The sequence below is a fragment of the Passer montanus genome, unplaced genomic scaffold (assembly GCF_014805655.1).
Source record: "Passer montanus isolate IOZ18808 unplaced genomic scaffold, ASM1480565v1 scaffold39, whole genome shotgun sequence".
Taxonomy (NCBI): Eukaryota; Metazoa; Chordata; class Aves; order Passeriformes; family Passeridae; genus Passer; species Passer montanus.
Window position 1 is genome coordinate 1,764,408 of NW_024368707.1, and position 23,679 is coordinate 1,788,086.

Here is a 23,679-nt window from a genome sequence, read left to right on the forward strand (position 1 = left end):
CAGCTGCGGAAAGGCTAAAGATCAAGATAACTGAAGCTAAAATAGGCCATCAAAATAACCTCTCAATAGTTATCCTGCTACAGTCATTTTACAGGTCAGTCTCAATTACTCTGCAACAAGCATGTTGATGCTAACAGAATAAAGCTGACTGTGCATCTCCTCTCTTTGAGCTTCTTTGTGTACCAGTGTTTTGCAGCTGCTGATTGGTAAAGGTAATGCTGACACCTACATAATAACTACTGGAGTTCAGTGAATAAATGTGAAGAACAGCAGGAATTGGACATGCTGTAATAAGAATATGCTCTTACAAAAGAGGAAAATTGGCAGAGCAAAATGCAGTGTTATGAGTTTGATGACTTAGGCTGGAATATTACTCAATAGCATTAGAGTTGCATGTAGTGATACTGTGGACAGAAGCAGGTGTTCTGTTTTAAAAAAATTCTTCGATTTTTTTTAATGGAGAAATTCATCTGTAGTCATGAGTGAGGAAGCTTTTATGCAAACAGTATCTCCTGGAGTGAATTGGCTAGTATAAATCATAATACTTAGCAAACAAGCTACCTGTCCAGTTTGGTTTCCAGATTCTGTTTATAATTTGTATTTTCAAAAGGTTGTGAATCCCTAGGTTTGTTTTTTTCCCCTTTATTCAAGGTGCTTTGCAAACTCAGAACTTCAAGATGTCATCTGCCTGATAATGCTTAAAGTTTTAAACACATATTGAAGGGCAATGCTGACAGAGGCAGATGATGGGGACCACAAGGAAATTACAAGACAGTCTTTATGTAGTTAAAAATAATTTCAGTGTGTCCACATGCTTAAGAATGTAATTGCTATTAAGCAGATGTCATTGAAGAGGTTTAGCAAAAATATTGAATAAAAACAATGAGGTACCTTCTGGATGTTTACACAGTTTCCTGACTAAGGACAGTGCAATCTGAGGTAAATGACAAACAGCATGAGGTGGATTATTTTCAAACTTAACACATGGTCAAAAATAGCTGTCCTTAGTCCATCAGAGAGAAAAGATTTCTGAATGATGAATGCAAGGGAGAAAAAGTTAGGATGTGGAAGCCTTTCTTATATATTCATTATGAAATATATGTAGTAGTGAATATTCTTTGCTTAATATTTTGTGTGAATAGGTTTTCATCTGACTGCATAACTTCTGTGCAAATGTATTTTTTTATCTTTCTTTCTAGTTATGACTAAATGCACTGTAGTTTTATTTCCTTACCAATTAAATTTGAATCCGTTTTTATTCTGCTAGAGATATTAGATTTTTTAAAATTTCATTTTAATAAATTGGGGATTTTGAAAAAAATTATTTAGAATTCCTTACCAATCCACTCATTCTCAAGATTTGTGTAAGTACACTTATTCTTTAGATTTGTATGAAGAAACCCCTGCTACATCTAGAGGGAGAATGCTCATGTGAGTCACCCAGCTCTAACAGGAAAACTTACATTTCTGTAGCCAAGATGATAAACAGAGAAGATTCTCAGGTTATTTTAATTCATAACGGAAAGTAAGCTGAACAGTACTTCAGCAGTCACACACTGAACCGAAGGGTTACAATGGACAGCAGGGTTACAAACTAGGCTGTAAGTAGTAAAACATCAAATATGAGTAGGTGATACTGGCAGGAGAATATAGCTGTAAATCCTGCCAGTCGTTGGGATTGAGGGAGTGGATAATGTCTGAAACACCCCTTTTACTGGACTCTGTTATTAGGAAAGCTGTTTGACACAGGTAAATGCGCATATAATTACCTTTCTGCTGATATTTGCAATGTTACCAAACCTTATGTGTTTTTGTTACAGTGATGAAGGGCTTGACCTCGTTCCCATGAAACAATTTCCTGTTGGGGACACACAGAAATTGATGCATGTACAGATGCATGTACAGAAGCTATGTTCAGCCTCAGGATTTGTGGAGCATCCATTTTTTTAGTATTTCACTGCCATCCTAAAGAATAGGTGAGCAGCTGCTCTGTGGATGCACAGCAGCAGAGAATCAGTTGCTATGCTGTGCGTGTGAGCTGGGTGCTCAAGACTCTCCACAGTCATAAGATAACTGAGAGCAATAACTGCTTGTTTAGAGCAGGAAAGGCAGTTATAACCTGTCAGGAGACTGAAAGATGCGTGTGAAGACAAAATACAGCAGTAAGAGATGCAAATTTACCAAAATTAAATGTTGTGGCACGAGATAGAGCATTGGCAAATGTGGTGAAAGCCAAAATCATTCTGTACGTGATGAGCTGAAAAGCTGCTGACTTTCTTCCTGTGACTTTGCAAAATCCTGGGGAGTTCAGAGGAAAGGCTGGCCTGACTGCAAAGAGTCAGCCAACACAGCACTTTCGTGTGGAGGATGTCTGCACCACAACAGCAGCACGGTGCACAGAGGAGCAGCAAGCACCCTGAGGGAGAGAGAGGAGTGCACAAAGGAACTCTGCTTTTGAATTCCATGCTGCTGGGGACCAAGAGCATACCTGTGCATTTGTGTATACATAAGACTCTTAACTCAATATTATTTATCACAGTCACAAACTAAAATTTTGGTTTTCTGCTCATAGCAGTCTGAATGTGGAACAAAGTAAAGGACAACGAAAATAATCAACCAATTAGCAACTTAACAATGTGCATATCTGGAACTTATGTGATTTAGTCCAGTGTGATAGGCCTGTGAAGGATGATAAAACCCTACTGCTGGATAGTTGGTTAGCAGGTAATACTCTTCTGTAAATATAATACATATTGTTTATAAACTGGCAACATTCTACCTTCAAGAGCTGATGAACCCCATTTATGAACACTGAACAATGTAAAACACTTTCCAGTCCACAGAAAAATATTCTTAAGAAGTGATGGCACTCTATTTTTGAGTGGGAAAAAATATCACTGGTCAGTATAACACCTATTTTAAGTGAGGATTTTCAGATGATTATGCCTGTGTTGACTGGCTCTCTTCCTTGGTCATTCACTGGAAACTGAAGTTCCTTTAAAAGCTGTTTGTAGCTGCTTGATATTCAGCTTTGATCCCTTCCACTCTAAAATGACATACAAAAATGGAGAAAAGCAATACTTGCTTGCAAAAAGCACCTGGAAAAGAGTGGCTGTTTGATAGCTGCTAGAGTGAGAGTAAATAACCAAATATATCAGTTTACATGAGTATTACATTTAGGAACTGCAATCCGTTTAGAAGTCTGTTTTCCAAGCACTGTGTCACAGTCCTTGGGAGCTTAGCTCAAAAGAAAGCTCTAATGATGTGTGTCAAAAAATATTTCTAAATCTAAAGGAAAAATCCAGTTCTTCTGATGCTGCAATCAGACCAAGTACCCAGTCAGTCTTCTAAAATACTGAAATAAGAAGTAGTGAACAGAGGTTTGTAAACATGTTTCTTTATTCTTACTTAAGTCAGTTCATACTTTTGCTAGAAAGGCATCAATCAAAAAAATTTGAGAGTTGCTACTATATACAGGACAATTTATTTTACCTATTTCCAAGGGATATTTTGTGAAGGTGAGAATAAGTCACCTCAAAATGAGACAATAAGATACATAAGCTAATTTGCATACAAAAAAGTGAACTTGCAAGTATATTGAAAAGAATATCAGTAAAACATCTAGATATGTAAATGAAACAAATCTTCAGTTTTGGCAGTAAAAATAAATATTACTACAATTAGCAAGCATTTTATCTTTTTTGTACATTATTGCACATTTATAGAAGATATATTTGTACTTGTTTTGTGAAATATTTTATGTTTGTTTTTGGTTAAAGTAGCCTATGGGTTTTGAGTAACATAAGTATTTTACAGTATATTAATGCTTATACTCTTAAGAAAGAGAGGAATGCCATATCTTCATGGAATCTTATAGAAAAATAATCATACCAGTGATCTGAAGCACAGAATGAACATCTTTAGTGGAAATCACAAAATCACAGAGTGATTTGGGTTGGAAAGGACCTTAAAGATCATCAAGGTGCACCCCCCCTGGCACTGGCAGGGTCACCTTTCACTAGACTAGGTTGCTCAGAGCTCCATCCAACCTATTCTTGAACACCTTAAGGGGTGGGGCATCCACAGGTTCTCTGGCAAACTACTCCAGTGTCTCACCACCCTCAACGAAAATAATTTCCTCCTAATATCTTATCTAAACCTACTCTCTTTCAGTGTGAATCTGTTCCCCACTGCCCTGTCTCTCCATGTTCTTGTAAAAGTCCATTTCTGTCTTTCTTGCAGGTTCTCTTCAGGTACAGGAAAGCCACAATTCGGTAACCCCAAAGCCTTCTCTTTTCCAGGCTGAACAATCCCAACTCTCTCAGCCTTTCCTCACAGGAGAGGTGTTCTATCCCTCTAATCATCTTGATGGTCTCCTTTGGATCTGCTCCAGCAGGTCCATGTCCTTCTTGTGCAGGGGACCCCAGAGCAGAGTAGAGAAGCAGAATCCCTTCCTTCCCCTGCTGGCCATGCTGCTCTGGATGCAGCCCAGGACACGTTAGGTTTTCTGGGATGCAAGTGCACTTTGCTGGGTCATGGCCAGCCTCTCATTCACCCCAAGTCCTTCTCAGCAGGGCTGCTCTCAATCTGTTCATGCCCCAGTCAGTGTTGATACCAGGAATTGTCCCAACCCAGGTGCAGCACCTTGCATTTGGTCTTGTTAAATCTCATGAGATTCCCACTGGCCTACATATCAACCTTGTCCAGATTCTTCTGGATGACACCCCATAATGGCATCTTGAAATACTGGATATGAACCTAAGAAGTGAATTAGTCATGCTAGTGCAGTCTCCTTAGTGGATGACCTTCTAAATGTATCCCTTATTTCCATTTTCAGAACTAAGCCTTCCCTACCATTATTTTCTGCTATTTGAGGTATTCAGTGATTATCAGTAGGTCATCAGGTCATGTGTTACTAACATATGTATTAGAAAAAAGTGGCTGTTGGTGGAAGAGTGTTTTGTTTCAGTTCAGACGGAACCTTTCTCTGGTCTCCCAAATGTGTACATCATAGTGTCAAGTGCATCAAATTAACAACTACAAGTGACTGACAGAACTAGGATCCCACAGCACAACAGCAAAGGCAAGACTGGTCACAACTTCTTTTCCAGGAAAAACTATGGTGTGTGGTCAGTCACATCTTTCCAAGGAATAACACATTTTCCCAAGGAAGAAAGCAAAACAGGGAGAAAAAAAGAACTATGGACTCATCAGCAAGCAGAGATGCTTGAACAGACCTAGTGATCTATGCTGCCCCAAAATCTGAATAAATCCTCTAAGTTTCTTTCTATAACCATTCTCCTATAAAGAATCTCTTTCCTTTTCTGGTGTTGTTGAATCATTCATGTTCCTGGACACTGGTCTTGTGGAAGATTCTGCCCGACTGTCAGATCAGACACTGAGTTGTAAATTACATTTTCCTTCTGCACATAAGTAGTATAAGGTTCCACCTCCATTGTGTCATCCTAGCAAAACAAAACCAAAAACTGTGAATACAAGGACGAGTTTAGCTTGGCAAAATGCTACAAATCTTTCATCTGGACTGAAGAAAATAATTGGGAAATAGTGCTCTCATATTTACTCCTCTTCAACTAAAAAAAAAAACCCAAACAACCCTGTATTTCTTTTTCTACCAAGGAACATGGATTGCTGTTTTTATCGAAGATTTGGAGGGTGAAGTTGAGGTGTTGTTTCACTTGCCTCCTTTATCTTCCCTTCTACTCCCCTTTTGTTGGCCTGAAAAAAAATTTATTAGGGTCTGATTTTCTAGAAAGAGTAAATAATATGTTGGAATCTTGACCTTGATTCATTCCTAATTAGTCTGCATTTCAGTCTACAGACATGCTAATGAAAGTCCCGTGACATGACAGCAAGAACATTAGTACTTAAACCATTAATTTACATTAATGCAGCTGTGTCTGTCAGCAGCAACTGGGATGGAGGGCAGCAGAACAGCAGGAATACTAGTAACTAGAATTGACTAAGTCTCTTTAGAAACTGAAGCATATTTTTAAGTTGATAGAATTTGAGTCTAGCATATACTGTAGTTGCACAGATAAAATATAATTGCAACACATCTTGTCTGCATAGAGATGCTGTTTGGATTTGGCAGCAGAGAACAGAGACAGAGCTCACAAGTGAATTGCTCAGTTACACAGGAAGCTTCTAACAACATAGGATATCCAAAAATGTCTCCCAGTTTGATTGTGGATTGACCATGCAAGATAAAGAGTGGCCTTCAAAACTCATACATTACCATTCTGGACACCAAAAGGGATATTGTTTTACTCTTGGTGTCTGTTAATATTATTGCTTAATCTTCTTGTTCACTAATAGTTTTCTTAATATCCCCCAACCCATGCTATTTTCTCCCTTCCTGACTATTATTTGGAGAGCAGTTGTGGTCAGAGTATCTGATATGACAAGGGAAATGTGGTCGGACTGACTCCTCGTTAAAATTAAAGGATGGCAGTAGCTGAGTGTTTGCTGTTGGAACACACCTCTACTGTTTGCTCCAAGTCAAAGTTACGGTGAAGATAAGCTTTGTTTTGTTCTATAAAGTGTTAAGAGTAAATATATCAGACACAGTAGTACTTGCTGAAATCTGAGAGTAAAAGTCTAATGTTTTCCTTTCACTGATCATGTTTCCAGGGCTACCAGAATCACCATAATTTGGTGATTGTCTAAGTTGCATAATTCTCCTTACCTGTTGGGAATGTACAGGAGCAATTTCAGGAGGTTTGGTTTTGTGGCATGGTCTGTGAAAAGAAAAGTATTAAAACAAGTTTGCTGGATCACAGCTTGGTTTCTTTGATGAAAAAGTTATGAAACATTTCTTTTTCTTGTCTTCAAGAGTAAAACCTTCTCATCTCTCTCTCTCTCCTTGAATTTTGATTCTGAAATTATAGCACCCTACCTTTCTTAAGAGGTCTTTTGTTTGTGGGTGCTTATACATAAAATGGAAGCAAATTAGAATCAAAGTCCTCTATAAGGATATACATTTTGCAGTTAGTGAAATGGTATGGAACTAATTCTTCACCTCTGAGGGAAGAGGACGGAGAGTAAAACAGTTTGTAACAGGCAAATGAGGAACTTAGCTGAGATTTTCAGTACAGGTGCTAATTCAGCCTTCCACTCCACAAATTATTTCTGTAGGTATTCCTCAGAACTACTTTTTTTCTTCATAGGAAAGCCTAAAGGGACTAGAGCCCAGATTCGCTCAAGGAATTTTTTTAATAAATACAGATAGAATCTGCTGTCCCTTCTGTTCATATGGCAGGCTGGCATTGCTCAGTCCTCTGGCATTTAGTGGAACTTATTAGGCAGCAGAATCAATGCCCTCATCTAACCAAGAGAGATACTGGCAGACAATGATAGTATCTGAAGAAGATTTACTCTCACAGATTCTTATAAAGCGTTCATAAAGTGTTCCCCTTTAGGAGGCAATGCAATCGGGGGGCCTTGGCCAACTTCTTCCCATTTATATTTTACTCAGGGGATTCTTCTGGGAAGATGTGTGCAATGCACAGTGCACAGTGTCTGCAGTACAGAAATATTTGATGTAGTTAATTTGGTTAATCACAGCAGCACAGACTGACAGAATCATATGATTTCATAACACAAAGAGAACTTTAAAATTTCTTCTAGCACTAGACAATTTTTTCTTAGCACCTTAGGGTACGTACATACCTATCACTGTGGAGACTGAAATAGTAAATGACAGCCAACAAGGTGATAATGATCAGAACACAAGTAATGATGCAGGCATACAGGAAAATGTTGGTGTTGGTTTTCTCTAAACATAAAGAGACAGTCTCAGTTATATCTTCTCAATTTCTGTATTGTTTCAGTAGAAGATTAAAGCTGCTTTAGCACATACATGCATTTTCAGCATGCTTGTAAAACAAATAGAATGTCCTTCAGCAGAAGGGAAACTTAGTAACGAAACTTTGCTGAGAAACACAAATAGAGTCTCTGCCAGAGGCAAAAGTAGATTCCACTAATGTCACAGTGGCCACTCATAATATATTTTCATTAAGCCCACCTGAGTTCCTCTCAATGACTCATCATTTCTCAGTAGGTGCAAATATTCTCAAAAGCAACAAGAAAACCAAAGACCAGAAACCAAGGGTCATATGGTATCAGACAGTCACAATTTGAATGAAGGAATGTATTTTTTTTCTGCTAGCCACTTGATACTTGGCTGTCTGTCTCATTTATAATGATATTAAAATTTGCATTTTAAAAATCCTAATATTCTCATTCCAAGTGATTATTTCAATACAAAGATACTGACTGCTTCTCTCTGTTTCCAAAAGCATCTCCACTACCAAAAGAATACTACCACCCTTATATATATCCCTCTTAGGGAAGAAAGCATTAGGAAATAGTGTTCAGAACACAAAACAAGCCAGTGATGTTTCTGGGCAAAGGCAGTCAGGGATGATACTCTTGTTTCTATAGGACTTCACTGAAGATTTCTGTATCTTTTTGAGACTTTCCTTCCTAGAAGGAACAAGAGCTGAGAAAACTGAACAGGGTTTTGAACACGGAGCATACAAAGGGAAACTCACCAGAGGGACAGCAGGCTATGGTCTGGCTCCAGTTCCCAGCTGGGTGGGACACCATGCAGGTGGTCACATTGGTGACACTGGTGCTACACGCTGTGAACTTGCTGAGAACAGTCACTGTCCCGTTGTCGTGGCACTTCTCCTCTGCAGTGGAGCTGCCCTCTGGGACCCACGAGAGCTGAGCCGGCGGCTTCCCCGCCGCTGCCTCGCACACGGGGCTGCCCTGCTCATCACAGGACAGGCTCAGCCTCGGCGGGGCTGCAAAGCACCAGCAAGGGGACATGTATGGAGTTAGTTTGGCACAGCTGGGCTGGGCTGCTCTTGTTCTCCACCCAAAATGAACCTGAACTGAACCCAGTGAAAAGAGAAGAACAAGGTTGGGGCTATCATCCCATCCCATCCCATCCCATCCCATCCCAGACAAAGAGCAGCTCTCTTTTTCCCTTTTGCCCAACTCCCCCCCATCCAGATGAGCCTTTTCACAGCCATTCACATCTTCTGTGTGTACATGGGAAATTGCTTTATGCCTGTCATTTCTAACTAGACAGTGGAAACAGGGAGCAGCAGAAGGGAGAAGAGTTATGGGAAATAAGGAGAAAGGAGACACAGAGATACTCGCAATGAAATGCATGAGTTTGTCTCAGCAAGAGTCACAGAATCACAGAATGGCTTAGGTTGGAAGGGACCTTGAAGATCCTCTAGTTCCAACCACCCTGCCATGCAAAGGGATACCTTCCACAAGACTGGGTTGCTTCAAGTCTCACCCAACCTGGCCTCTAACACTGGGATGTCTACAGCTTCTCTGGACAACCAGTGTTCCAGTGGCTCACTATCCTCACAATACCGAATACCTTCTAATACCTAATCTAACCCTACCCTCATTAGTCTAATAAAATAAAAAAACAGCTCCACTTTTGCACGTTCCTTACCCAGCACGGTCAGGTGGTACCTTGTGACGAAATTCCCTTCTGTTGTTGCCGCTTCACAGCTGTAATTTCCCTCCTGGGCTGTTCCCACTTGCCGTATCTCAAGGGCAGGAGGCAGACCTGCTCTGAATGTCCAGTTTATGTTGTCACTGCAGGTTGTTCTGTGTGTCACGTTCGTATCAACCCTGTATACCAAGGTGCACGGGCCTCCAGCCTTGGGCATTATTTTCCATGTTAGCATAGTCATATTTCCTTTGAGAGGGCAGGTGAGAACTGAGCTGTCACCTACAGTCATCACTAACCCTGAGGAGGTGTTCCCTGAGGAGAAAAAAGGAGAATGTGTGAGAGGGAGCCCAGGAGTTGTGGTCTGGACTTCACAGGGAAATGTCTGCAGTGCTACAAACAAGCATGATGCCATGGCTGCGCTCATCTGCACGTTGTCTGTCGTCTCTTACTACAGCTGTGGATTATGGAGCCAGCTATGGATTATCACAGCCAATCATTGCAATACAAATTTCCCACTCAGGATCATCTTAGTGGATAAGACTGGATACTGGAGGAGGACCCTACTCCTGCCCATTGTCTTCAGCAGTTCCGCATCCAAAGACTGTGCTTGTGTGAGCAAATTCCGTGGGTTGCTCACGGAACCTAAACTACAGGAATATGACTGTTGCATCTGGCCACAGGACAGTGGCTTGTCTCTGTAACTGTTTGCTGCCCACAAAGTAAAGAACTTTTACTTCTGCATTCATCTGAAATCCAACACTGTGGGCAAAGGCCTTGTCTACATCTTTCAGGCATTACACAGGTGCACATAACACTGGTGGAGTTTGTGTAGGAGGGAAGGATTTTGTCTCACGTCTCAGGGTTTTCCTACATGTGCATTAGCGTTGCCTACATGTACAAAGGCCTCCTCTTTTATGAGGCACTTGTGAGACTGAGAGAAGAAAAGAGTCTGAGGCGCAGGGTGTAATCCAGTGTGAAGAGCAGCTGAGGGAATGGGGCTTTTGTGTCCTCAGGCTTCTGCTGAAGTTAAAAGTAAGCAATCCCTAGATTTCACAACACATGTGAGTGAAACTTTGCAATTAATGGGTTTATAAGAATAATACCCAAAGCTGTAGTCCAAACAAACCTCTCTTTACCACTTCACTCAATTCCTCTTTTAGTAGGTGGTCATTAAACTTTGGGACAGTAAACCACTGATGTCTCAGCTCTCTGTGTCACTGGTGAGACACAAGTTGCTTTTTCCTTTGGCTGAATAATGGTTTTAGTATGAAAGCTGTCTGTGAGGAGAAAATCAGAGTACTACTTTCAAAACCTGCATGAATCTGGACAGACAGATCAAGTTAACCAATCTGATTGGTACTGACAAATAAGTTTTTCAGAAGTTATTCCAAAAATACTAACCCCCCTCCCCAAAGTTTACAAGCAAATACACTAAAGCAGCAATTGAAAGTTCATCTGGTTTATGCAAAGAATTAGAAGTTTAAATTTTTGCATGAATTAGTGAAACTCTTGTCAGTCTTCCTCTGTGTTACAAGATCTAGCTTTGTTTGGTTTTGCTACTCCCTACCTAGATCTGGAATTCTATTAACTTCTGCTGTCCAGCACATTGTGAAGCCCAGTTCTTAAACATTCACAATGTTATAAGAAGCAGTCTTAATGAGCATCAACTTTAGTAATTAGTCAAATCATTACTATTAGCCTCTTTGAGAAAACTACAGTTGGTTTTACCTTACTAATATTGTCTGAAATCTCATTATCTTCGTGAATCGAGGTGAATGAACCATTCCAGCTCAAGTACTTTTGGTTTTATTTGACTGTTTTCTGGGGAAATTATTTCTGACTGCAAAATGGACACACTTCACTGCATTTTAACTTCTTATATATTCCTTCAAAGGTTTTTGCCTTTTCATTTTGAGCATTAAGTATCCTTTGGGTGAAGACACTTCAGCTGTTAAGAGTGTTTTGTGCTGCATTATTACTCCAGAGGTATTTTTAAATGACAAATATTGTTCTCCTTAATGGCATTCCAAGAAAATGTGAGGTGTGTGTTTTAAACTCAGATGATTTTACCAGGAGCAGAACTGAAAGAAGTCTTTTGTGTTGTGATAGTTTCTGGATGAGTTCAAGGAGTGCCTCTGAGAACTGGACAACAAAGTGTTTCCTCTCCCACTTTAATGTTGCTGAGATCCTCAGAGCTCCAAGTCATGCAGAGTATGGTTGACTTCATCTGAAAATGACTAAGCAAACTTAAGCACTCAAACCACCCTGTGTGTTGGAGCTGGGGTTTTTTTTTGATAATGTTTGCAAATGTTGAGCAAGAGTGACAGTGTTGCACATATTGAACCAGGTATGTGTAGGAGGGAAGGATTTTGTCTCACGTCTCAGGGTTTTCTTACATGTGCATTGCCTACATGTACAAAGGCCTCCTCTTTTATGAGGCACTTGTGAGACTGAGAGAAGAAAAGAGTCTGAGGCGCAGGGTGTAATCCAGTGTGAAGAGCAGCTGAGGGAATGGGGCTTTTGTGTCCTCAGGCTTCTGCTGAAGTTAAAAGCAAGCAATCCCTAGATTTCACAACACATGTGAGTGAAACTTTGCAATTAATGGGTTTATAAGAATAATACCCATAGCTGTAGTCCAAACAAACCTCTCTTTACCACTTCACTCATTTCCTCTTTTAGTAGGTGGTCATTAAACTTTGGGACAGTAAACCACTGATGTCTCAGCTCTCTGTGTCACTGGTGAGACACAAGTTGCTTTTTCCTTTGGCTGAATAATGGTTTTAGTATGAAAGCTGTCTGTGAGGAGAAAATCAGAGTACTACTTTCAAAACCTGCATGAATCTGGACAGACAGATCAAGTTAACCAATCTGATTGGTACTGACAAATAAGTTTTTCAGAAGTTATTCCAAAAATACTAACCCCCCTCCCCAAAGTTTACAAGCAAATACACTAAAGCAGCAATTGAAAGTTCATCTGGTTTATGCAAAGAATTAGAAGTTTAAATTTTTGCATGAATTAGTGAAACTCTTGTCAGTCTTCCTCTGTGTTACAAGATCTAGCTTTGTTTGGTTTTGCTACTCCCTACCTAGATCTGGAATTCTATTAACTTCTGCTGTCCAGCACATTGTGAAGCCCAGTTCTTAAACATTCACAATGTTATAAGAAGCAGTCTTAATGAGCATCAACTTTAGTAATTAGTCAAATCATTACTATTAGCCTCTTTGAGAAAACTACAGTTGGTTTTACCTTACTAATATTGTCTGAAATCTCATTATCTTCGTGAATCTAGGTGAATGAACCATTCCAGCTCAAGTACTTTTGGTTTTATTTGACTGTTTTCTGGGGAAATTATTTCTGACTGCAAAATGGACACACTTCACTGCATTTTAACTTCTTATATATTCCTTCAAAGGTTTTTGCCTTTTCATTTTGAGCATTAAGTATCCTTTGGGTGAAGACACTTCAGCTGTTAAGAGTGTTTTGTGCTGCATTATTACTCCAGAGGTATTTTTAAATGACAAATATTTTTCTCCTTAATGGCATTCCAAGAAAATGTGAGGTGTGTGTTTTAAACTCAGATGATTTTACCAGGAGCAGAACTGAAAGAAGTCTTTTGTGTTGTGATAGTTTCTGGATGAGTTCAAGGAGTGCCTCTGAGAACTGGACAACAAAGTGTTTCCTCTCCCACTTTAATGTTGCTGAGATCCTCAGAGCTCCAAGTCATGCAGAGTATGGTTGACTCCATCTGAAAATGACTAAGCAAACTTAAGCACTCAAACCACCCTGTGTGTTGGAGCTGGGGTTTTTTTTTGATAATGTTTGCAAATGTTGAGCAAGAGTGACAGTGTTGCACATATTGAACCAGGTACACTTTCATTTACATATTAAAGCAGCAGAAATTTACTTGTCTTTCAACTCAGCATCTCCTAAGCAGCTCATTGCAATGTAGAAGTTCCCCAACACAATGGATTTTCAAGCTTCAAGGCTGTAAAGAAGGAGGCAGTGAAAGTGGTGCTTTTTGCTAGGCCTTTCTGCCATATTCTCCTTTGAATGAATCAGGTACCATTCACTTCAAATAAAAAAACACATCAGAAAGCTTAAAAGCTGCTGAATCAAGCTTACATACAATTTTAGGTTTACAGAAATTATGTAGAAGGCTTATGAAATTCCCTGTATCTTGTTATTGATTCTTAAGACTTTAAGTATGGCAAGAATTTTCCCCAGATGACACATTAATTAGTAAAAAAATCTTCTTGCTTATCCTATCCACACAGCTTCATACTTTTGCAAAGAGGTCTTATTAATATAAAAGGTTAAACTGTTTTCACTTTACTGCCCTCCTATATCGTTAGAGTGCAGGTAAGCAGCATTAGTGTAAATATTAATTGTGAATTTTCTTCCTTGATTTGCTTTTTTTTGGTACGTGCTGCTAGAAACATGATCTTTTGATTTATTTTACTAAAGAATGTGTCTGCCAAAGATCCTTAAAAGTTTGGTTAATTTGTGTTTCTGAAGTGACTTTGAAGTGACTCACAAGCAAAATAGGACTGGGTCAGGGTAATACTCGATGGGGAGTTTCCAAACCAAGAAGAATAATGTCATCTATTTTCATGGAAGTTTCTGATGAAGTTTATATTTTAAACTAAAATATATTCTCAGGAAATGTTAAAACTCGCTAGTTCTTATTACAGAGTTAGCTTTACTCAGAAGCAATCAAAAATGTATATTCCCAGAAGTTAATATGTAAATAGCTATGGGATCCCAAAGCACAAAGGCAGTTCTTTAAACAGAAATTATCCTCATCCCTATCCTATCCTTCCTGCTCAGCCTTAGCATTTCCTCCACTTTGAAGATGTTGGTAAGACCTCTCGTTGGACTAAAGTTGGACATATTCTGCTTTCTCCTTCCAATGAGTGTACCAAAAGCCATCTAAGTATCTAAAAGTATATTTTATTAGAACATAAATCAAGACATCATAAAGTGACAGGTCTGCAGGGGACATAGAATTGCTGGCTTTACTCATGAAAGTAAAAGACATGAAAATAAATCTCCTCTGCTCCCTCTGGCCCTAAAGAACAGGTTCTTTCCCTGAGTCCTCTTTTCCATTCCACATGCTTTTGCTGACTTTCAGGTTGCACATTTTTTTAACATGATCACAACTGAGCTCCTTTTCCCTCACTTCCATGACTTCTTGTGGTTCTGCTACAATCAAGCCCTTTGCCAAGGTCTCCTGATCTGTTTTCTTTGTCCTCCTTATGCTGCCTGCCCCAGCCTGTGCTATTGGATATGAACTCAGCAGCTCTGAGGGAAGGTGCAGTCTCCCCTTTCCTCTGGGAATTTCACTAAACCTAGAGAGTGTATGTCTACTCTGCAGGAGAACTAAACAAGCAGAAGTGTTTCTTGTGGTTTAATCCCAGCTGGCAACAAAGCCCCACACAGTCACAAGCTCACTTTTGCAGACTCCCCCTACAGTGGGGGAGAGAGAATCAGAAAGGTGAGAAAACACAGAGGTTAATAGGTAAAGCAAAAGCTATGCACACAAGAAAAACAAAACATCTCAAGGCCAGGTAGGTGTTCAGCCATTTCCAGGAAAGCAGGACTGTATCATGCATAGTGACTTGGGAAGACAAACATCATAGCTCCAAGCATGCCTTCTTTGTTCTTGCCCCAGTCTTATGTGCTGAGCATGATGCCGCATGGTCTGGAATATCCCTGTGGCCAGCTGGGGTCAGCTGTCGTGGCTGTGTTCCCTCCCAGCTCTTTTGGACCACAGTCCACTTAGTGGTGGTGTGAGTATCAGAAAAGGCTCTGTGCAAGCACTGCTCAAAATATCTCTGCAAGGTCAACACAGTTTCCAGCACAAATTGAGCTCCATAGAAACCACTATGAAGAAAATTAGTTCTCTTCCTGCCAAAAACCAGCACAGTATTCAATTTCTGTTAAAGAGAAAAAGTTCAGTGCTGAAAGTGCTTTACTTCAGACCTCTCACCACACCACTATCTTCTGGAATGGTCTTTTTATGCTGCAAAGTGGCTAAAAGTCATTTGCTGCTGTTTCCTCTGTGATAACCAATTGGTTTGTGACCAGTGCATTAAGGCAGATATATGGCGCCCACATCAGCATTTATCTGCTCAAAGGCTCAGAAACAAACCAGCACATTGCACAGCTACAGCTCTTGAGGTGAAATCTCATCTTACAACTGAACTGAACGGACAGCTTGCTGTGGCTGAAAAAGGAGATAATCAGTGCAGCAAGGCCTCATCCTCTGAGAGAGGCCTGCAGAGAACAAGAGATTTGAAGAGGTGTGAGCTATCAAGCTCATCTTGGTGCAGTGCTAACTATGGGCTGGTAATTAAATGTCAGCACTGTTAACTATTTCATTGCACACAAGAGAAATTAAATAAAGGGTCACATATTTATTGTAAATAACATCTGATTTATTGTAAATAACATCTGAACCCAATGTTCTTCACAATTGAGTCAATTCTGGAAAACAGCAATCATTTTTTCTGTTAGCCAGAAAGAGCAGAGCTCAGGAAACCAGGAGTATGTGCTGTCTGTCACACTGATGTGGAAAACAGAGGAGTCAGGTTCTGGGAGTTCTGTACAGCATCAGGCAGAACCATTTTATTTTGGTTGTGAATGCAAATCCATTGTGATCAGGTTTCACCTTGGAGGCTTATCTGATAGTAGCAGGCCTGAGGTTCTCCAGTTTGACTGCAGCCTCTGAAATCTATCTAATTATCTAATTATGCCTCTCTCATTGCCTCTCCTTGGCTGTTGTAGAAGACTTCAAGCCATGTCTGAGACAGTTCTCAAGCTCTTCTGCAGTGCCCTGAGTGCACATTCCAGTGCACTGACAGACTCCACTTTTATGGAAAAAACAAACTTGGTTGAGGAGTTCACAGGTTTGTGTCAAAAATGTGCTGGTTATTGTTGTCATTGTAAGGTTACTGTAATTTGAAAATACTGGGGAAAAAACTTTGTTTTTTTTCAGTGTGGTTTATGCAGTGTGTTTGACAGCTCTCACGAATCACTAGTTGCACCAGCTTCTTTTCAGTATCACTTATTTTGTCATTTCTCCTATTTGTCAGAGACTTTCTCACAGTAAAAGAAGAAATGTTTTAAAAACAGGAACATTTGATTGTAAAGCCACTAAGCTTTTGAGGGGAATCACTGCAAAATCGGAGACAGCTAAGCAGGCTGAAAGTGCTTTTGGCTGCTTTCAAACATGAAAGATTTCCAGCTTCTGTTATTCTTCATAGCAGGTTTTAAACCACAGTATAAATTTTATTGCCTCAATTTCCATGACAGCCTCTTGCAAAATTTAACTGTTAAAGAGTTTTTGCACTATAAAGAGACTTTCTCAGACATATTTCTCAGACATCCTATTGATTCTTTATTTCTTACAGTAACAATAGCAGAGAATTTTGATGCATCTTTCCCCTACACCCCCTGTAGGTATTAAAGTTAGGGATATAATTAACTGAAACAATGATCATACCACAGCCAATGACTAACTGTATCTTGGAATGAATGTAGTATATAAGTCACAGCAAGTCATAATCAAAAAGGCAGCACTGGACACTTGTAATAGCTCAGATACAAGTCTGTGTTCTGCATCTGTTTTCCCCTTCTACTGCCACAGAGTTCCTATGACACCCAGCACGGTTTGTCTGGAATGAAATGAAAGATAAATAAAAGTGCTATGTACTAGGGTAGAAATTGCTGATGTACTGACAGATTCTTATATAGCGTAGCTTTGTGACTTTGAAAACACAGTCACAACAGCACAGGATGGAGTGTAGGCTAAAAACCACCCTTGTGTTTCGGGTGAGAAGCAAGTAGTTAGAGTACTTTAAATTTCATTATAGAAACACATCAAATAGCTGACCTAAGTTCATATGACTCTTGAAACCTAGATCACAGCCTTTTCAGCACAGATTATCTTTAAAAGGATATATTAAAAGACTTATAACTTTATTGCTAGTATCACACTCACACTCTTTTACCCATACTTACCATTATTCCTTTAAAAGATGTCTTAGTCTCATTTCATTCTAGTTAGGCTTTTCCTTTATCTTCAAAATTATTTTTTTCCTCATACTCAAATTGTTATTTTGTTCTTCTTTTAACACATTTCTTTTCTGTCACCACTATCATGCCACTTGCAGTACCTTTCTTGCCACTAAGAAAAGTATTAAGTATTATCACTCTTTTTTGCTGTTTCATGCAGGCTGAGACAGTAATCTCACACTCTTTGTCATTGGTTTTACAACATGAAGTGCTCATAGAATGGCTGGATTTTTTAAGATTGGAAACTTCAACTATTTTGCAGAGCGCTGAGGACACTGATAAGCAGTCAATAGTGATCTCAAGGTTTCAGTCTTCCCTCTAAAGGTGGAATATACCTTTGCAGTTGACAGTTCCTAGTGTGTAATTTTCCTATGATCTTTCAATTCTCTTAAGGGCTTTCTCCAGTATCTTTTCAAGCAGTTGTTCAAGACAGCTAATTTTAAAGGCAATGAAAAGATGCCAAAGCTCAATTAGGTAAAGATGTGTTCGATACAGTGTCCCCATGAAAAAAAATTAAGCTGAAAGAATAAAGGGACAACTACAGGGACTACAACTGTCCAAGGGATGGATAAAGAACTGGGTTAAGGAGAGAAAGAAAAGACAGTTAAATGGCAGTGCCAGTTTTAAGGTAGCTTGCTGCTAATGTTTCTCAGCAGCTGATTTTGCCATAATTCCATTTAAGTTTTTTACTAATGGCATTGGCTGTATCACCAGTGTGTGAGGAAATTTGTTGAAAGCAGGAAGAACACAGTGTTATTATTGTAAAGAATTGATCTGTTACACAAGAAGAACCAGTTGACCTTGATGAGTAGAATGTCAAATGTGTGCTGAAATTTATCACCTAAAAATGTCATAATAATAAAAAAAAGGGTAGTACAACAAATGTTTACTGGAAAGTAGAATACAGAACCATGCCTTAATCAATATTAAAACCAGCTCTTCAATAAAATGGGTGCTTGTTTTGGTGCTCAAATTGTTTATGAAAACTGTTTTCTAATACAATGCCTGCAATTCGATCTGGTGATTCAGTGATTTATCCCCATGTAAATAGGTTATGTCTCAATATAATATGACTGTAGAGAAAAAAAAAAGGATGGGTACACTTCTTAAATGAAGAAATTAATTGGTGTTTAAATGATGTGTCAGAGTCATGCAGTTTAGAGAACAAACACTGTTGGCCAAATCCTCAGCTGATAATAAATCATCACTGAACTTAATAACCTGTCATACGGTATACCAGTCTGGCTGTAAACTTTGAACTTTGCTACTTCTGAACTGTGCAAAGTAAGTAAATCTTCCTCCTTGCAGAATGTGAGATGGAATGGATGAGGGCAAAAGGCATTTGCACTGGATGTCAAAGTGCCTTTGGTAGTATTGCTTTCAGAGTAGCACTGTGACACCACGTGTCTGAATATGCTTCCAGTTCTCAGATTGTTCTATATTTTGCTCTATGTGCTGAACTTGGCCTTTTACTCTCGGCCACGTGAGAAGAAAAATAAATCAAGTACTCTTCACTTAATGCTTAAAGCAGCATTTTCCTACAATTCTAAACAAAAATAGATCATTGTCTGCAAACTGTAGGTTGTGTGCCTTCTTTTTCATACTTTGCAGAGAGCAGATAACAAACTGCTGTAAAAACATATTTCTGACCTCACTTTTATATGGTTAAAATGACAGTCATACCTTGTTTAGTGCTTACCTTTAGCATTGCAGTTTTCATTCCAGCATTGTCTTATTCAACACAAAAATAAGGCAGCATAAGAAAATCCTCTATGCTTTTTTCTTAAGAATGATTACACCTCTAACTACAAAATATATCAACTGTGAGTTTTAAGTAGCATGTGCCTCTAGAAGTGCACTCACAGTGAAAGAAAACCTGCTTGCTTTGTAAGTCATGAAGTATGTGGTCAGTTTGGAAGACTGAACTTCCTTCTTTCCATGGTTTTGAAAGCCAACATGTTCAGGCACAAACGCACTCTGTGTTTGGACCACAGCAAAGTGAAATGTTGGTATCATAAGGATGTGTTTGGAAGATTGTACTATGGCAGTTTAGATGTTTTCTAAGAAAATTTTTGCTTTATTTAATGGTACAGAATTCTTTTAAAAGAATTTGGACGAGAAAAACAGGCTGTTTGGGTTCAGATGCTTTTAGGCTAAAAGAAGTCAGAATAATTCCTGCACACAGTCCCAAAGGAGCAGCAAAGAAATAGTGAAATGGAGACAAATGTAAGTTTCCCATAATAGATTTTTTTAGGCTATGATTTTTTTCATCTGGAGCAAGATTTCACCATAAACTAGAACAGAAGTCAACAGAGACAGATCCAGTGAAACATACTAGGGCAGAGAGAGTCAAAAGGCAAGAAAACACTGGTACACTAGTGAAAAAGAAAATACTGGTTTTGTTAAATGAAATTAATGCAATAAATGAAAGCAGTAGCATTCAAGGAAGTTATATATGCAGGCAAGCTTGAACTGTAGCTGGTTTGCTGTGTAAATCAACTTTACTTTCATTCATCTCATAGTCTATTATACCAACACAATGTCACTGACTTCAGTTTTTCACTATTGATAAAACTGAACAACCATAGGGAATCACATCTCATTACTGATAATGGATTTCGTGCAGCTTCCTGTGAAGCACTTAGACACATCCATTGTCACAGAGTAAACTACAGAGGCAGTACAGTCAAATGCTGCAAATGTTATTTCAATAAAAAGAGATTTATTGCATGGACTTCTCTGCATGGACTTCTCATGGAAGATCTTGCCTGTCCTTACCACTCTCCCTTGGAGTATACACAACCACTTGAGATGTTGCGTGTGCTTAACTAAACTAGCGAAATCTTCAGAGCATTACCAAAAATATTTTAATGTTGAGTCTTTTTCACTGCTGCTACTGAGGATTGTCACAAAAGGATTTTTAGTAGAGATCATGCCCCAGCAGCTTCAGTAGCTTATTATCCAATTCTACCTGAGGGCAGATCTAGGTATGACAATTAGGAAGCAACCTCAGCCTTTTCTCTGAGCTGCCCCATCTGCTGTGGTAAAAACTAACCCAGTCACACAAAAAAAAAAACACGCTGAGGAAATGTTAAGGAAAATGTGAATGGAGATAAAGTCTGGTTACATACAACAAATTTTCCATGACTTTATTTCTTTCAAAGTAGCTTGCTCTAGTCTTCAAAAGTGGGGGGGGTGACAGGGACGGGGACATAGTTCCTTCTGAGCTTCATGCAACACTGAAGACTAAAATTATTTGGACAGAATATGCACATTAGATCAGCTTGACACATTTAGCCTGTGATCTCTGAAGGAAAAAACCCCTTGCTGCTAGGTCTTGCTCAGAAGAGCCACCTTCATACTGAAGGAAACAAGTTTAGGAGCAGCCCTAGCTCAAAACTTTCTATCAAATGCAGGCTGCTTTTTATTGGGAGCAGGCTGAGGAAAGAGATTTCAGGTGTGAAATTAGATTTCAATGGAACATCTTTTTCTATATTCTTTGAAGGGCAATATAATTGGTTAACCAAGATACCAAGAAGTTAAAATTCATATACCGTAGGATGAAAACCTCCCACTTTTTGGCACTGGACATTTTAAAAATATTTTCAGCAAAGTGAATTTTTAAAAATAATTTTTTAATTAAAGTAGGATTCCCCTTTGTCTCCCCACTTTTTCTTCAATATTCTGTGGTGTATTCACACTCCTTTACTTTTTGAGCAACTGTCTTCAAAAATGTAGACTGTCTTTGATGCTACCATAATCAATCTGCATGAACTTGAGCAGGTTCCTCAATATTCTTTTGAGATAGTTCTTACCTAGAGAATAGGGACAGATCTTTTACCACCAGTGTGCCTGTTATGAGGTTAATGATCCAAAGTTTAATAATGTTCATGAAGTATTTAAGTTTTTTCCCAGTGGGTAGCACTGGAGTAACTATTTAGAACCCCTCATTGTCACACCAAAGACATTCTTAGATGGGTTTTCCATCACTGCCAACAATGACTGCATCTGTTTTGCTTTAAAATATCATAAAGGAGATCTTTTTATTTTCTGACCAATAGGAATGAAGTAACTCATGTCTATGTAGTTTAGTTCTATATGTCCATAATAGGAATGGACACATGCATGTTACATATTATTCAGAGATGTCCGAAGTTTAATTTGGATCTCATGGACCTATCTGCCTTCCTCCTCCTATACAGAAACAGTTTAAGTTTCTGGAACTGCTCCTCAAATCCTTATTTCCATTATCAAATCCCTGGATTGCTGTATGGTGTCTGGAAGAGCACAAGCTCTGAAAATACAAATGAGCAGTATGTGGGAAACATTAACTGCTGTAATTAAGCTGTATTAAAATTAAGTCAACTACACTAAAAGACAGAAAATTTGGACTGCCATTGTCCTTGGTACAAAAGCCTTTCCTATCTTGATCCTGGTCATGCCCTTTAGAATGAAATTCCAGAAGCTGCTCCCCTCTATCAGCACATCAGAGACCTTCCACTTCTACTCTGAAAGGTCCAAGAGATCCCTGCCCTATTTCAAAGTGCCTGCAGCTTCTCTTCAGCAGAAACTACATGCCCAAAAGCTTCAAGTTCCCAAACACTTTCCCAGGCATATTTTTAGGGTGTCAAAAAGCTAATTTTCTCAGATGATGTGCATTTGGAGGTCTGAGTAAAAAGGCTATTTGTGACAAATTGTATGTTCCCAGCTAAGGGTCACTACATAGTTGCCTACATGGAAGTCACAAATAGGGAAAATACCTGGCAGCCTTGTGACAACTAAGAAAAGGTGAGCAGGAGTGGGTATTGGGAAAGCACATCTTAATTGTGCTTCATAATTTTTAGCATTTAATTAAAGCCACAGAACTATTTATAGCTTTTATAGAAAGAAAGGAGCTGTGCATATTTCCCATTCTGACGTTCCAATGGCCAGTTGGTCCCAGTTAGACTCACCTGCTAATCTCATGACCATGGTGATGGTGAGCAGCACAAAAACATACATGGTCTTCCCAGCAATCTTCATGTTGTTTCCTGCTTTCATGGCTCAGGCAGCTCTGTCATTCCATCCATCCCTCCACCAGCTTAATGTGGTCATGGGGAGCATTTCTTGCCTGCCAGTACATCCTCAGCAGCCAGTGTCAGTTTCCTCTCCCCCTTTTCCATGCCCCTCCTTTAGCTGGGCATGCTCCTGACTGACTGGCTCCTCAAAGCTGGAGAGGTTCCTCCTTCTGACTTTTCAGAGCACTTTTCAGAGCTTCCTGTGCTGAGAACCCAGGCAAACACTGAGGAAACAGGCTGAGCAATTCTGCCTTGTGTTCATTGGCTCTCCTCAGGAGGCTGATGAGTGAAGATAAACCCTGCAACTGAGTTCAGAGAGAGTAAAACCAGAGGAGATCATTCAATGCTGAGTTTAATATCCAAAAAGAAATCTTAATCTTGGGAAACTAGAAGTGTTTCTCACTTCTTTGGCACAATCTACAAGAAAATTCTTCTGCACGTCTTCCTCAAAAAAAAAAAAAAAAAAAAAAAAAGGCAGTCTTAAATATTCTCTGTAAGTGACACTTTCAATTATTTCTCTCTTAACTACCTTCTTAGCACATGGAATTCTACACTTCCCATATATATATACACAGCCTCATGTGAACTTTTAAGTTCAGACCTTGTGAACTCTTAAATAAGTTGTAGGTGTACCCTTACTCCATCTCTACCCCTGCCAGCTAAAATATTACACATCCAAAACTCATTTTTTGCAGAATCTGAAAAAAATTGTGAATATGGGACAGTTTTCAGGAAAACTGCAGAATGCCTCATTCTGGAGGGTTGAAACAAGGAAACAGTAAATATTTCCAAAATGAAACACTGATACTTCACATCTAAATTATGCCTTTGTTTAGAAACTAATCTAATTTGAAGGTAGCAGAAATCTGTACAGAAGCTGAAATATTGAGCAATTTTATTTTTTTTTCGGCACAGCTGAAATTACGTTTTACTCTGGACAACAAAGACAAAAGCAATTCACTATTATGTGCCCTTAATCTAGTGCAGGGTCACAGCCTCCTCTCAGATATCCACTGCTCCAGCGTGGGGCTGCTCCATGGGCT

The 23,679-nt window shown here is 39.2% G+C and overlaps 1 protein-coding gene across 2 annotated transcripts; it reads right to left on the reverse strand.

The window, feature by feature from the left end:
* Window positions 1–3,402: 3,402 nt before the first annotated feature.
* On the reverse strand, window positions 3,403–22,801 carry CD200R1 (CD200 receptor 1). 2 transcript variants are annotated; one of them, XM_039718190.1, is made up of 6 exons: window positions 22,532–22,801; window positions 9,500–9,814; window positions 8,574–8,828; window positions 7,690–7,795; window positions 6,707–6,758; window positions 3,403–5,465 (listed from the first exon to the last, which is right to left on the reverse strand). In XM_039718190.1, exons 1-6 carry the CDS (start codon window positions 22,617–22,619, stop codon window positions 5,343–5,345), a joined length of 939 nt encoding a protein of 312 aa, XP_039574124.1. In that variant the 5' UTR covers window positions 22,620–22,801; the 3' UTR covers window positions 3,403–5,342. The 2 variants fall into 2 exon arrangements, with proteins under 2 accessions (XP_039574124.1, XP_039574125.1); XM_039718191.1 differs by lacking the exon at window positions 7,690–7,795.
* Window positions 22,802–23,679: the final 878 nt, after the last annotated feature.